We start from the raw sequence: 16,163 nt of genomic DNA, 5'->3' as shown, positions 1-16,163 counted from the left end.
TGAACCAGGGCCTCCAAGTGGAACCGCTCTGGGACAGTGGTCTTGTCATTGCTGGAAGGTGTGACTGTCAATCTAAATATGATGACCTGGGTCAAGGAACTTCCCTGGGGATCCAGTGGCTAAGACTCTATGCTCCCAATGCAAGGGGCCTGGGTTTGATCACTGGTCAGGGAACTAGATCCCACATGCCACAACTAGAGATCCTGAGTGCTGCAACTAAGACTTGCTGTTTAGTTGCTAAGTGGTGTCCAACTCTTTTGTGACCCTATGGACTGTAGTCTGCCAAGCTCCTCTGTCCATTGGATTCTCCAGGCAAGAATACTGGAGTGGGTTGCCATTTCCTTCTCCAGGGGATCTTCCTGACCCAGGGATCGAACCCATGTCTCCTGCATTGGCAGGTGGATTCTTTACCACTGCGCCACCTGGGAAGCCCCAGATATAAATACAGATCTTGGAAGATGGTTTCTAGGCTGGAACTAGGAGGTGCCCTGTTTGCAGCTCCCATGTTGCCGGTCATGAGCCTGGCACAGAGCAGAGGCCCAGTGTATCTCTGTTTCATCTTTTGGATAAATATCCATTCAGAAAATTGTTACCAAAGCCCTCTAAGTACAAGGCAGGCCGTGGAGTGGGCTACAGTGATGCAGGAGATCAGGAGCCTCCTGGGTTAGATATGAAGGACCAAATGCAATTCAGGGATGTTATTGTTAAAGAGAAGGGAATGCCCTGACCTCTGACCTAGAGAGTACAGGGAAGGACATTTGAGCTGGGCCCTGCAGAGTGAGTAGGAGTTTTCTGAGGAGCCACAAAGTGGGGAGATTGGTTCTGTTTCCTTGGAAGGAGGAAGCCACTTGAATGAAACATGAGGTGCATGGACCTGGTGCAAGGTGAGCTCTCCAGTCAGCCAGACAGGCCTCCACCAGTATCATATAACCGTGGAAGGCCGTGGGGGCCCTGTCTCCATATCTGTTAGGGAAAAATAGACCTTATCTAGGCCGGAAGCTTTTCCAGTTGGGGATGTGTCCTGACCTAAGGTCAGAGATGTCGAGCCTGAGTTTCCTGACTCCTGGAAAGGATGCCACATGGGGCCGAGGGGGTCCTGAACAGCAGTGTCCCCAGCCTGGGACCTGCGGGAAACCAGCTATGAGAGTGGGGCCTCTCTCTGATTGCTTAGGAGATTTCAGTCAGGCCCTGGCCTCAGCCTGGGTCCCTGTGAAGGGCAGAGACAGGCCTGGGTTTTACTCCTGCAGGTGCCCACTGGGGCCTCCCACAGCTTCCAGAGAGATGCCCCCACCTCTGAGAAGCAGACCCTCACCACACCCAGGATGGACACTGAGATGCGGGATGCCCATGCCTCACTAGGGCCAGCCTGGCACAGCTCACTGCCTGGAGCCACTGAGAAGCAGCCTGGAGGCCCCTCCTGGAAAGGGAGGGCCAGAGTGGCCAGGTCAGTGACTTAGGCTGGTGTGTGCTCAGGTATCTGAGGGGCATGCTTCACCACAGCTGATTAAAATGGACCCCTCCCTGGAGCCCAGACTCAGAGGCTGTGTCCGGCGGGGTGGGGTGGCCATCCGAGATGGCAGACAGAGTGCAGTGGGTGGAGGCAGAACAGTCTGGGCCCTGCTCTGTCTATAATACTCTCTGTGATCTCAGCCCTTTTCATAGTGTGACCTCAGTCCCCTCTGTAAGGTGGAGAGACTAAACTAGAAGGTCTCTGAGATTCTGTAACCTCAATGTGGCCTCAGACAGCTGCAATGAACAGCAATGGGGACCAGGCCTTTCCCTTCCCACTCCCCGAGCGTCATGGCCAGCGGTCTGGAAGGACCTCGCAGAGATTCAGGCACCCAGGATGGCAGCTGAGCAGCAAGCGTGCACACACAGAACTTGACTCTGGCACTTGGCACCTGGGCCAAGCCTTTCTCCAGGAGCCTCAATGTCCCTTGAATAAAACGGGATTGATGGTGACAACTTCTGAGAGCATGAGAGTCAGAAGAGATGATGAACTTAAAGCATTTAGAAGAGCGCCCTGCATACAACAAGCGCTCACTAATGGTTCTAGTGCCCCCATGGGCCAGGGCTAGAAGGGGGCTGCCCTGCCCCAGGGCTCCGGCTGGGGAAAGAGCTGGGACCAGGCCTCCCAGGGGATGAGGTTCACTCCCTGGCACTGATGGGAGCAGCACTAGGGAGGACAGGGGCCGGGTTCCTTTCACAGGGTGGACCCTGGCCAGACCAGGGTCAGGTTGGGTCTGGACTGGAGGGTCAGAGGGCGTGGCACTCAGCATGCTCGGGGTTGTAACAGGTCCCAAGGTCACCCGGCTGATAGCCCTTTGTGACTCTTGAGTCCCAGCTTCTCCTATTGGCCCAGTGGGGCCGGGGCCCAGGCTCTGCCACAGTTTGGAGGACTCTTCCTCACCCTGGGCCCAGGGCTGACCTCATTATAGTAGGGGCAGTTAGTGGACTCCTTCATGGAGGTGTACTTCTTGTCATCGCCCACCTCCACACACACCACGGGGTCCATGTTCAAGCCCACCAGCTGCCGAGCCTCAATGACTGTGATGCTGACCTGTGGGCAGGAAAGAGGGGAAATGAGAAGGAAAGCCCGTGAACTTGGAGCGGGTTTTGCAGGAGTCAGAGCCTGGTTGGTACCAGTCTGAGCACTGCTGAATCTGCTGGTGATCCTGGGTCGTTCCCCCACCAGGCCTCAGTGCCCTCATTTATAAAGAAGGGAGTGAACTGGATCACCTCCAAGTAGGTGTGCACCAGAATTACCAGGCGGAGGGAGGGGAAGGAGGCGGGGGTGGAGTGGTGGTTAATGACCCTGAGGCCCCCACACCACACTCCAGACCAACCGAACCCAATCTTGGAAGGGGATGGAGGAGTGCTGTCCAGCATCTGTATTTTTAAAGCTCCCAGACGATTCCAAGAGTTTTCACTGGCATCAGTGGTCCTGCTGCACAGAGGGCTGCAAACCCACTCCCACCCCCCCGAGATTTTGTGCACTCAAGAATTAAGCTTTCTAAGTCTCCATTAACATGCATTTAGTTTTCTACTCCAGCACTTTTCATTTGAGTCCTGCAAACCTCTGATATCTCTTTTTTTATTTCTGGAATTTGGCCCCTTTCCATATTCCTGGTTTCCCTTCTTTTAATTTCTTTGAGTGCCCAGTAAGGCTTTGATGCCCAGCTGGAGCACATTTTTTTTGGTCTTGATACTTGTATGTTGTGTGCAGTCTGTATTTTTTCAGTAGGGTCCATCTGTCTGGACTCATACTTCTATACTAGGAAGTCATTTTTCAGTTCATCCATTCGACAAATATTTGCATATACATACAGAGAGAGAGACATGTGTGTATGTATGCATGTTTGTGTAGTTTTCCTGAACTCTCATTTTAAGCCATCAGTTGTTGCTTGAATCTGGATGTGTCAAGCCCCACTAGGGTGGCGATGATAAATAGGAAGACTGGGGGGTTCCTGAAATGACAATAAGCCTCAGTTTTCTCAGCTGTAAGTGGAGACACTGCCTATCCATAAATTTGCCTGAGGTTTGAATGAGATAAAGTGCATTGAAGTGCTTTGTAAACTGTAGAAAGTCTGGAAGCTGTGAGCTCTTGTTATAAATGGCTTCTCAATAGAATTTACCTTCAGTTAATTGGTTGGGTCCCAGGCAGGTAGGGTCGTGTGTGACGCTTAAGTCTCTGGAACTTGCACTTTAACAAAATAGCCTACGCTGACCTAGTATTAGCATTTCCCTCAGCACTCTTCTAATGAAACCGTATGAGTTGTTTTTTATGCTTCTCATCTTGGAAAGTTGGTATTTTAATTGCTGTGCTTTGATGCAACTGCTAAATACAATTTTTACTCAAGAGAATTATTTTCCCTTTTCATGAAAAAGAATAGCCTTGAAAATTATCTTCCACTGCGTCCATCAAAGTCTTATAAATATTCTGAAGGCCAAGAAAAATCCACGCATTAAAACTAATGATGTTAAAAAAATAGAAACCCTGATGACAACGAGAACATTGCCAAGCAAGTATACAGAACTAGAAACTGAATATTTACTAATTGAAGTAACACTTGAACTATGAAAGCGAGCAGTTTTATGTGAATTTGAGGTTCTAAAGGGAATGGAGCTAAGAATATGGAGCTCTGAAGGAGTGTACCATTTCTTCAGGGAGCTAAAAGCAATATAGAGCCCCCTGAGAAGTTTACTTCTCAGAGAAGAAAGTAAACAGACACTAGAAGTCCTTCCAGAGCATTCTTTGCATAGTACTTCATAGAGTTTTAAACTCTGTGAAACTTTTTTTAACCAAAGTTTTTTTTTTTCATTTTTCCCCCACAACTAACCAATCCCTTCTCCTCCATAAAAAAATGAAAAGAAAATATTTTCAAGACTAGTAACTCAAGACTAGGAAGTAGACAAACACAGTGTTGGCATAATAAGGTACTAAAGAGATGCCATTGGAGATTCATCCTTGCAATGTGAGAATTTGATTGGCTTCTCTGTTTTTCATCCAGAGGCCCAGCCATAATGATAGCCTTTTTACCCCCAGTCCTCTTCAGGAGCAGAGGACTCCTGTCTTTCCATGATGGAAGAGGAGGAGGCAAATACAGCCGCAAAAGGACCAGCAGAGCAGCTAACCAGGGAAACTCTTGGTGACTGGCTATTACATCTTCTTATCCCAAGATAAAGGACACGATCCCCAGGTGGCTTCATGAAAGTCATCCCCAGGAACAATGCTGAGTGTAAACCTGTACCTCTGTCTTGGGAGAACCCATGAGTCATGGTGCTCTCTGACCTGCTCCTGAGGGATCAGATAGGGCTGCAAGAACATGGGTGGGAGCTTGAGATGAGATTAGTGTTGCTCTGCTGAAACATCCTTTACCTTCTCTTGTCTCCAGGTGACAGGGATGTGATATGTTCAGTTGCGCATTTTGAGAAAACCACTCCAGTGGTGGTGTAGAGGATGGTGTGGAGGAGGCAATATGAGGACAGGGAGACCAGATAGGAAGTGGGAGCCACAGTGTGCTTGAGCTGGGGAGATGACATAGGGATGAAAACTGGAGAGATGTTTGGAGGTGACAATGTATACGATCCTGGTGCCAGGAAGAGAGGGTACAGCTCAAGACTCCATGACCCACCAAGAACACATCTGCCAAGTGCCACGCTTTTCCCACTCTGATGGGCAAACTGCATATTCCCAGGGAGGAAGCCGTGGCTTCTCGCTTTTGAGATGTCGATAATCAGGAAAGGGTTTACATATGACATGCATTTTAAAAAGCAGAGACATTACTTTGCCAACAAAGGTCCATCTAGTCAAGGCTATGATTTTTCCAGTAGTCATGTGTGGATGTGAGAGTTGGACTATAAAGAAAGCTGAGCGCCGAAGAATTGATGCTTTTGAACTGTGGTGTTGGAGAAGACTCTTGAGAGTCCCTTGGACAGCAAGGAGATCCAACCAGTCCATCCTAAAGGAGATCAGTCCTGGGTGTTCATTGGAAGGACTGATGATGAAGCTGAAACTCCAATACATTGGCCACCTAATGCAAAGAGCTGACTCACTGGAAAAGACCTTGATGCTGGGAAAGATTGAGGGCAGGAGGAGAAGGGGATGACAGAGGATGAGATGGTTGGATGGCATCACTGACCCAATGGACATGAGTTTGGGTAAACTCTGGGAGTTGGTGCTCTGGGAGTTGGTGATGGACAGGGAGGTCTGGCATGCTGCAGTCCATGGGGTCACAAAGAGTCGGACACGACTGAGTGACTGAACTGAACTGAACTGAAAAGAAGAAACAAAGGGCCTCGGGACCCTGTTTCAGAGCTACCCAAGCTTTAGGATGGTTCTCGGCCCTGAAGATCCTTTCTGGATCTGAGTTCAGCTAACTCCTTCTGGCTGAGGTCTTTCTAACTTGGCAAAGCCAAGCTCTCCGAGAGAGTGAAGTCTTTCCGATAGATTTTTTTGCTTTACACATTGCACTCATTGAAAGCAAGAATAATCCCACATTTTCACCCTCACAGCTCTCTCTCGAAGTATGTTAACACTTACAGTTGAGATGTGAACCAACCTGTCAGGGAATGCTGTGTTACCAGGTTAAACATGAATACTACTGCTTTGTTCAGTTTGGGATGTTTACAAAGTCTTCGGAGGCAGACTGTCTGGTCCACTTAATTAAAGTCTCTGGCAGGAAGCAGTTTGGGAGAGCTTTTGAAAACATGCGGTAGGCAGTAAAGATGAACAGAGACCAGAGGGAGAGATGGTCCTCAATTATTTGTTCTGACGATGGGCTAGGACACCCGCAGGACTGACCCTTGTTTCTAGCTTTGAATAACTGCGTAACCTGGGGCAAGCTCCTTATCTACCCTGGGCCTCAGTTTCTCACCTATGAAATACAGTAATACCGATGTTTGGGTGGTTGTTAAGATTTTATTAACTTAAACAGTTAAAGTCACACCAATAACAATGGCACCATTTTCTATGTGCCCTTATGTGGCAGACTGGAGACACTGTGGAGGGAATGGTATCTGACTATGAGGGTCTTTGTTCTTTGGAATTTTTTCTCTTCTCAGCTCGGAGCATAGTCCTGAGCCCAGTGTCCTGGAAAAGCCCTCAGGAGTGTTAGAATGTTCTGTGCCTGGGTTTTGGCAGAGAGGTGAGGAGGTGACTTTCCCAAATGTCCTAGGAGCTCAGTGGTGTGATGCTGTCTGAAACTACAGTGGCAGGTCTGCTTGACATGGCCCAGGGTGAATCTCCAAGGCCCTGGGAAGATGGTTACCAACTGGATGAAAGCAAACCCAAACAAGGATTCAGGGAGACAAGGTGTGTCCTTGAGGATATATGACCAGATGTACCTGCTACAGAGAAAGGTGGTGTCTCGTTCTAGATATCCTCTCCTGGGTGAGGCGAGGTCAGCTGCCCTTAAAGAAGGTGCATGAGGCCTGGGAAGTCAAAGATCAAACCCTGACACAGGAAGAGGTATTCTGATTCTGGGGCCTGGCACTGGACCTAGGCAGGAAGTGCAAAGGCTTTCAGGGAGGGTCTGCTGAAGGCTCCAACTCCCTTGACCAGCCAGCATTCTCACTCAATTCTAGGAATGCCCAGCAGCCTTTCACAGCAGCTGGGCCTTGTTAGCCCCTAAGGGAGGGTCCAGAGGAATGCATGGTCCTTGGACCCTTCTCGTTTGTAGTGTATAAATAAGTACTAGGTGATTCCGGTTTTTACATTAGCCTTTTGTGAGTTATGTGAGTGTAACTCAGTCTCTCAGGCTCCAATCAGCTCTGGGAGAAGAGACAAAATTGAGAGTCTGGCCCTGCAAAGCTGCAGATGAGGCCTGGAGCTGGGAGGGTGGCACTGGGGCCCTCTGCCCATGTGGCACTCTCCCTGTAGCTCCCAGCCACGCTCCATCCCACTTGCACTGGTGGCCACATTAGCAATCTCACAGCTGCAAATCTCTCCAGATCTCAGCCATTTGGTCTCCAGTTTTAGAAACATACAAATAAAAAAAATTAAGTGTTAATTTCAGAAAATAAGGAGATGTAAAAAGAACCACCCCACCATTCTCAGCATCTATAGATAGTCAGGATTGACATTATTTCTGGTATTAATACAAAGCAATAATTTAGAAAAAAATCATACCAAATAATCTATATTTCTTTAGAGGCCCTCTTTTTAAATGTTTTTGTGAAGTTATTTGGTCTGTCTATGTTTTTTCTAAGTTCCTCTCACTTTATAAAGTCCATTACAAAATCCTAAGAGAGCTTTGACCAGCATAAGCAGAGTTCACACCCTACTTTTTGGGTCTGTATCCTTCTACTTATGACACTGTGTCCTTTTTGGGTCTCTATCTCTCTACTTATGACACTATGACAATAGTGCTTGAACAGCAAGGAGATCAAGCCAGTAAATCCTAAAGGAAATCAACCTTGAATATTCATTGGAAGGGCTGATGCTGAAGCTGAAGCTCTAATACTTTGGCCACCTGATGTGAAGAGCGGACTCATTGGAAAAGACCCTGATGCTGGGAAAGATCAAAGGCAACAGGAGAAGAGGGGTACAGAGGATGATTTGGTTAGATAGCATATCGACTCAGTGGACATGAGTCTGAGCAAACTCCAGGAGACAGTGAAGGACAGGGAATTCTGGTGTGCTGCAGTTCGTAGGGTTGCTCCGACACAACTTAGCGACTGAACAACAACAACAATCAGTGCTTCCCAGGAACAAGCTTAACTTGGTAATTTATATTCAGCTTGTGGTCCTCTATGACCCCCCCATATCCATGCCTCCACAGAGTCTAAAACACTCATCTGGCAAGAACCACCTGCGAGAGAGTCAGAAAGACATGAGAACTCTTGCTGCCCCTGCGTACCTGGTAGTCCATGGGCCGCCCGGCACTTGGCTCCATCTTGATGTCTGGCTTAGACCTGAGAAGGAGAATGTACTGTCAGGCTGGGTGTAAGGGAACTGCTTGCAGGGGAGGGGGGCACTGGCAGTGGTTAGACCTTGGAGAAGGGCGGAAGGACAGAGTCATGCTTGTCAAACACTCCAGGACTGCCAAACAGAAAGGGGATGAGTGGTTCTCAGAGGCTGTAACAGAGAGAACTAACCAATGCGGAAGTAAAAGGAGGCAGGTCATTAGGTCAACAGATTCACGTGTTGGGCAGCCCTGTGATTTCCCGCTGCCCAGAGGTATTCAGTGATCTCGGAACAGCCCCCTGCCTTTGCAGGGAGGGAGGTGAGGGGGATGTCCAGGAAAAGAAGAAAGGGGCAAAGTTAAGAAGGAGCTGTCCATGGGCTCTCATTCTTCTCCACCTCAATTCCACACGCAGCAAGCTAGGCCTGCCTGACCTGGTGAAGCCAACCAGGGCTGTGAGGTTCCTGCCCACTTACCGCTTGTTGGAGACGTTGGTGGTGAGGGCTGTGACAGATGCTAGCGACACGGAGTCAGGGTCCAGCCCATCCCCCAGCCGAATGGCCAGGTGGTCAAGGTCCTCCATCTCCAGCACAGCTGGTTCATCTAGGGAAGAGGGAGGACTAGTTAGGTGGACTGGTTGGTGGGCTAGTGATGGTATTTCCTCTTTTGCTTTGGCATCCAGGAAGCTAATTGTCAATTTCCAGGTTTACTTGGTGGCATTTACTTAAAATGTTATAGTCTGCATATCTGCAGTGCTTCTGACCTAATTTTGATCTTTAACAGATATTGTATCTGGCCTTGCCTTTTAATTTTAATTGAATATAACTCATCCCTGGAGAAGGAAATGGCAACCCACTCCAGTATTCTTGCCTGGGAAATCCCATAGACGGAGGAGCCTGGAAGGCTACAATCCATGGGGTTGCAAGAGTCAGACATGACTAGTGACTAAACCACCAGAACAATTCACTTATGCAAGTACTGAATATCCTTTGTGGAAGAAGGTTAGGAATAAAGAACCCATACTTATGTATCTTCTATCAATGGCTACCATTTACTGAGTGGCTACTACATGTCAGGCACAATGCTAGGCACTTTATACACATATCTCTAGCCCTCATAATCTTCATAGTCATATCTTGCCAATATAGGTACTATTCTCACATCAACAGATAAAGAAATTGAGATTCAGGAAGGAACTTATCTTTGTAAAATAGCTGAAGGACTTCAGAACCTAACCCTGTACTGATATGTATTAATCCAATGAGATGAAGGAATGATTCTGAGAAGCTACCCAAGGATGATGGGTTTGAGTCTCAGCCAGCAGCTCTACCCTCTCCAATCTAGGAAGGAGAAAGGCACAGCTGGAATATAGATCGGAACAAAAGATAAGGAGAGAGATTCTGGGACCAGTGGGCCACACGGGGGATGCTGGGAGAGAAGCCAGGAGCCCTGAGGATGGTGGATGTGTGATCCACAGACCTGGCTTAGAAAGCTACACACAGCTCCACTGTACTTCCATTTCTTCCCTTAAACAGGTGTCGTGTCCCCTCACCAGTGCCACAGGCCACTCCAATCTTCCAGACCCACCCTGCTTCTCTCCCCCAAGGTGGTCCCTGCAGCCCCCTGAGAGGGAACTGGGTAAATGTTGGGCAGAGAGTCCTGCCATGGAGCAGGCATTCTCAGGACTCTGATTTTCCCAAAGAAAAAGAGAATTGGCCAAATTATTTTCTTCCTTTTTTTAAATTCCCTCCTCTGACTAAAAATCCCTAGGCTTCTGTGCGAAGAATGGAAGCCAAGAGGGTAGGAGCCCACTAGACAGAGGTCTCTGCGGCTGCTGTTTTAGATCAGAGGAAATGTGGTACCCACCTCCAGCCCTCGGAGCGCCCCCTTCTGGAGGACCACTCTTAGGACGGGGTTTCTCTGACAGCCAATGGGAGGCCAGGCCCCTCCCAGGTGTCTCCTCTGGCCAATAGCAGGAGAGCCCAATGAGACGCTGCCCCCGGAGAGGAGGGGTTTCGTCCCCCGCAGGTGCCAAGAGGGGTGAACTAGACCTTGGTCGGGGGCACGCATCCGTACCTTGTCTTTGGGGTTCCTCCTTGTGAGGCCGATTCTTGCCGAGCTTCATGGCGGAGAACACGCTCCTCCCGGCTCTGTGAGGGGGCAGCCAGAATGAGGTGGAGGGAGATGGATGTCAGGAGGAAGACACAGACGACAGAAGAGCAAAACCCGAGAACTCGTAAGGGAAAGGAAAATCCAAGCCCCAGCCCCTTACCTACTGGTCCCGAGATATCCTGGGGGCCAAATTTCCCAAACTGGGAGCCCTGAAGGAGAACTAGGGCAGAGGAACCTCCCTCATATCCTCCTTCCCCATGCCTTCACACCACAAGGAGCAGGTTGGGGACGGCGACCACAAGAAGGTGGCCTTCGGGTGGAAAAAAACTGTTTCAGCTGAAGCCCGTCAGGGTCCTAATCCCAGCCCCCTCAGTTCAGTCTTAGAGCTCTGAGCTCCACCAGTAGGCAAGGCTCATCCTCTGCCACCGTGTGCGCCGTGCTTTGGCTGGATGGAAAGAAAGTCAGACAACGAGAGTCAAACATCAGAACAGAAGGGCAGAAACAGGACTCAGAGGGGCAGAGCTGATGGGCAGGTAGGAGGTGTGGTTGAAACTAGCTGCTTAGTTCTCAGACAGCCCTGGTACTCAAAGCCTGCCTTTGTATCCTTGGATTCTCCTTGGTCCCCAGTGAAAAGGAGATGGGCCCTTTCCTGTCCCCATCTTTGGTCCTGCTTTTACCCTTTTTGCCTGTCCTTTCTCACTCCAGGCACCCCCCCCCCCCCCTCCCCCGCCGCCCCGCGACCCTGCTCCCTGCCACCTTCTGCCAACCTCCAGGAATGTAAGGCAGGCTCCATAGTTCCTACCTCTTCCTCTGTTGGTCTGGACTTGTGACCCCAGGTGAAGGGCCTTGCAGTCAGGAGAGCAGAGGAAAGGGGGCGGGGGGTCCTTACTGTCTCTCCAGTGATGTCCCTGCAGCCGAGCTTGCGATCCTGACTCCAGGAGAGACCAGGAGTAGGGCCAGCAGGGGGTAAAGTGCAGTATCCCATTACCCTGTCAATATTGCATGAGCTGGACACCCGACTCCCTGCACTTCCCATTCTCCCTCCTCCTGGCTCTGCCCCTGTCAACCTGGGCCCCATCCCTAGGTGGGGCAGGGTGCAGACTCTAGCCCTGAGCTCACCGATAGCAGAGCCCACCCATCTTTGGGTCAGGCATCTCCCAGTGGAGGTTTGGCTATGGTTCCCCAAGAACTCCTGTTCTTTATGTTGGGTCATGTGAGATTCTGGAAAACCTTCTGTCCTTGTAGAGATGGCCTAGAGACTTCAAGACCCTCTACTTAGGGTTGGGGAGCCAATCTCATCCTCCAAACTTGGCCCTAATCTAGCTACAGGCCTTTTCTTGACTCTTTATATGCTCAGCCAGACATGGAGGAGTGTGTTAGGAGAGCAACTAAGAACCACTTCTTCATATGGCATCAGTTCACAGTTTAGGAAACACTGGTATCTTCATGGTTTCCTAAAAAGGCATGAGGCAGATGAAGGAAGGTTGGGGTAACATTGATCTCTTTGTATTTTACAGCATCATGTTATCTGGGGCATATCAACAGGAGGAGAGGGAAAGAAGTCACTCTAAAAAAAGAAAACCGAAGCCTTTGGAATTATCTTTAAAAGTTTCTCCCCAGTAAGAGACACTATAACTTTCCTTGAGCAACTAATCTGGGCCAAAGACTTTTCCAGATGTTTGCTGATTTCATCTTCATGGCAGTCCTGGGAGTGACTGCAGTCCCATGTGACCTGGGAGGGCCATATGCTTCTCCTCTTTCAAACCACAAAAACCCTGAGGATCAGAGAGTTGGGATGGAAGCTCCCATTTCCCAGGGTGGCAGTACTTCCAACTGCATCCTTGATGCTGTAGGGTTGCACTTCTCTGGGGGTGTGAATCCCACATCCTGACCATTGGGAATGGTGGTAGAAAGTCTCCAAGAACCAGCAAGCACATCCTGCTGATGAGGAAAGATGTCATCTTGAAGAGTCCCAGGGACCATGTTTACAGAGAGGGGACTCATGGAAAAATAATCTAAGCATCAATATATTTTGGGGAGAGAAGGCTATAAATATTAAATCACCGGTGACCTAACACTGAACAGATCAATGAGCCTGTTAAAAACAGTCATAGGATGGTGAGAAAGGAACCGTCTTGCCTGGCTTACAATGCACCATCCTGTGAGATTTCTCCCTGCTTGGTGGCCTTCAGGGCAGGGGTGCCAGCTGTACTCTGACTCTGCAACAGGAAGTGAGCCTAGTGGGGCCCTGTCTCTGATTTCTGTCTCAGTGTTTGGGTTTCCTTTCCTCCCAGCCTTGCTGCTCTCCTGGATAACTGAGGAGTGTCCTGGAGGGCCCTGTGCTGACCATGTACAATCACTTCTTGGCTGTGGCATCCTTAGAGTCTCCAGCCCCAGTCCATGTGTGACCTACATGCTGCCATCACACACAGTCTGCTCTAGCCACACAGTCCCCATGCCCTGACCCCCACCCCCGCCTTGATGTCCCTCAGGAAAGTGCTCTGAGATGGTAGGTCAAAGCCAGGTGTCAGGTCAGAGTAGGCCCTGCCTGGAGAAGCCAGCTACTCTGCATCCTGGGATGGGCGGGATCTACCCCTGCTGCCTGAGGCCCTGAGGAAGTTTGGGTGGCAGGGAATTGTGGATTTCTGATGCTGATCCCAAGGACCCACCCAAGTGGAAAAGGGCCTGAGGCTTCCCTTAGGCAGTTATGGCCGTTGAATTTGAAAGTCACTTTATTCCTTAAAACAAACATATTTGGAAACAAACATTGAGACTTAAAAAAAAAAATCTATACTTATTCAACCACTGTCTACCCGAAAGTGAAAGTGTTAATTGCTCAGTCGTGCCTGACTGTTTGCGACCCTATGGATTGGGGCCCTCCAGGCTCTTCTGTTCTTGGGATTCTCCAGGCAAGAATACTGGAGTGGGTTGCCATTTCCTTCTCCAGGCGATCTTCCTAACCTAGGGATCGAACTGGGATCTCCTGCATTGCAGGCAGATTCTTAACCATCTGAGCCACCAGGGAAGCCTGACTATTGTCTACTAGACCCCGAAGCAATTCAAAGAAGAAACTCCTCTCCCTAGACTTTGCATAATTTTAACTATCTTAAGTGGATAAGCTCATTGATGGGACTCCTGTGTGTCTGGGAGTATCTCAAAATGGAGATATCCTTTAAAAAATGCATAATGCGTAGGATTAAGTGTAATTCCCAGATTCTTACTGTAGGCTCTGGACCTATTTGTTTCTCTTAGACCTGCTTTTCATTCCTGTGAACTGTGGGTAGTAGAGCATGATGTCATTAGCTATCACTGCCCTTTGTAATCTTCTGATTGATGACACATCATAATTCACTATAGAAAAAGCTTTTGGGCTTCTCTGATGGCCCAGTGGTAAGGAGTCCGTTTGCCAATACAGGATACATGGGTTCGATCCCTGGTTCCAGGAAGATCCCACGTGCTGCAGAGCAACTAAGTTGCTGTGCCTCAACTATTGAGCCTGTGCTCTAGAGCCCGGGAGCTGAAACTACTGAGCCTGTGTGCTGAAACTGCTGATACCTGTGTGCCCTGGGGCCTGTGCTCTGCAACTAGAGAAGCCCCTGCAATGAGAAGCCCATGCACCACAACCAGAGAGTAGCCCCCACTCGCCACAGCTAGAGAAAAGTCCTCACAGCAATGCAGACCCAGCACGGCCAACAAAGTAAATTTTTTAAGAAAAAGCTTTTTCTGCTTATCAATTCCCAGAAAATAGCATGCCTGTTTCTCTTGGCAAAGGGTAAAGGTTATTTTTAAAATAAATGTTAACTTAATCAGGGAATTTTAAAGATTACCCACTTTGTATTAAAGATTTGGATTTCAAACAAGGTAAATTGTTGGTTAGGTTACTGATCTACTGATGTTTGTTTGTTCTAAATTCTTCATTTTGTCTAGAAGGTTCTCCAATTGCTAAAGATATAGTATGGTCAGAAACAGACAAATACAACAAGCCAATAATCAACTTGGTGTAAAATCACTTTGCAACCAAGTGGCTCCTTATTCATAGCTGGAAGGAAAAGCAGGAAGCCAGGGAGGCGGGCTTCTCAGGACCCTCTGAGGGTTTGTGGTCACATCTGAGCTTTCCCATCACTGGATTCATGGCAGTCATAATGATACGCACCCACAATTTAGACTGCTAGTTCTCTCTAGAGAGAAGTCTTTAAAGTTAGTTCACTCATTTTAAACTCTTTTTTTCATTTATGGGCCTAATGATTTCTTTGCTTGTTCCATGGCTCAGAACTAGAAGAATGTCTTTGTGGTTGGGTAAACCTCCTTGGGGAGAGACTAGAACTCTTCAGTGATGACTTGGAGACATTCGCCAAACTAGACTGTGTGAGCTGAGTCCCATTCAGTCAGGTGTCTGTGTTATCCTGGAGGTTGTGACTTAGAGGAGTGGGACTGGAATTGAACCAGCTGTAGGCCGTGGCTTCTCCAGGGCTTCTGCCCTCCACCCACCTGCAGTGAGAACTGTCAGGGCTCATTAGCTCAGTTCAGCTCAGTTCAGTTACTCAGTCATGTCTGACTCTTTGCGACCCCATGGACTGCAGCTTGCCAGGCCTCCCTGTCCATCACCAACTCTCAGAGCTGAGCTCATTAGCTCAAGCCTCAGGTAACTGGGAGAAACAAATTCCTACCTAAGAGATGGCTTCCCTGGTGGCTCAGAAGGTAAAGAGTCTGTCTGCAATGCAGGAGAGACCCAGGTTTGATTCCTGGGTCAGGAAGATCCCCCGGAGAAGGGAATGGTAACCCACTCCAGTAATTCTTGCCTGGAGGATCCCCTGGACAGAGAGGAGCCTGACGGGCTAAGTCCATAGGATCACAAAGAGTTGGACACGACTGAGTGACTAACTTTACCTAAGAGACACAGGATTTGTGGAAATTGAGATTTCCTTTTATTTCTCCTCAGTAGAGACAGAAACTAACAAGTCTTGCCACACAATAACCTTTCAGAGATTTAAAACAGTTCCCACAGCTTTTCTTCTTCAAGCTAAAGAATGTTGACTTATTTAATCTCTTTTTGGAAATCCCTAAGGCTCTACACATTAAGATAAGAATAATAAATGCCAGTTATGTGAATTAGAAATGGCAGAACATTAGGATGAGGTCGTGCTAGAGAACCAGCATTTACTGTGGGCCTACTACATGCTCTCACTGAGGCACCCCTTCGTCCAGTTGTGGCCAAAGGGGTCAGGTCAGTCTGAATCCCTTGGGGTCCAGCCCAGGACAGACTGCAGAGCTGGAAATCAAGAAGGATCTTAGAGCATCGCTGATCTCAGACAGAGAGGCTAGGGGACTGGCAGCTTGTTTGTGTCTCATACAAACCTTTTATGTCCGATTGTGAAGGCAATGGCACCCCACTCCACTACTCTTGTCTGGAAAATCCCATGGATGGAGGAGTCTGGTAGGCTGCAGTCCATGGGGTCACTAAGTCGGACATGACTGAGTGACTTCACTTTCACCTTTCGATTTGATGCATTGGAGAAGGAAATGCAACCTACTCCAGTGTTCTTGCCTGGAGAATCCCAGGGACGGGGGAGCCTGGTGGGCTGCCGTCTATAGGGTCGCACAGAGTCGGACCCGACTGAAGTGACTTAGCAGTCCATGTAGAAACCT

The 16,163-nt window shown here is 48.8% G+C and overlaps 2 protein-coding genes across 4 annotated transcripts in view; one reads left to right on the top strand and one right to left on the bottom strand.

Annotated features, from left to right (window-relative positions):
* Window positions 1-16,163, bottom strand: part of OTOF (otoferlin) — a 90,034-nt gene that overhangs the window by 27,989 nt on the left and 45,882 nt on the right. For all 3 annotated transcript variants that reach the window (XM_040224454.1, XM_040224453.1, XM_040224455.1), the window contains 4 exons: window positions 10,482-10,555; window positions 8,882-9,008; window positions 8,361-8,415; window positions 2,429-2,560 (listed from right to left, as the gene is read on the bottom strand). In XM_040224454.1, the coding sequence (XP_040080388.1) occupies window positions 2,429-2,560; window positions 8,361-8,415; window positions 8,882-9,008; window positions 10,482-10,555 (388 nt within the window). The remainder of the gene's footprint in view (window positions 1-2,428; window positions 2,561-8,360; window positions 8,416-8,881; window positions 9,009-10,481; window positions 10,556-16,163) is intronic.
* DRC1 (dynein regulatory complex subunit 1) overlaps window positions 1-16,163 on the top strand; it is an 84,836-nt gene that overhangs the window by 65,621 nt on the left and 3,052 nt on the right. The gene's annotated exons all lie outside the window — the stretch shown is intronic.

Source organism: Oryx dammah, unplaced genomic scaffold, assembly GCF_014754425.2.
Source record: "Oryx dammah isolate SB20612 unplaced genomic scaffold, SCBI_Odam_1.1 HiC_scaffold_25, whole genome shotgun sequence".
Classification (NCBI taxonomy): domain Eukaryota; kingdom Metazoa; phylum Chordata; class Mammalia; order Artiodactyla; family Bovidae; genus Oryx; species Oryx dammah.
This window is presented reverse-complemented; position numbering and strand designations above follow the sequence as displayed.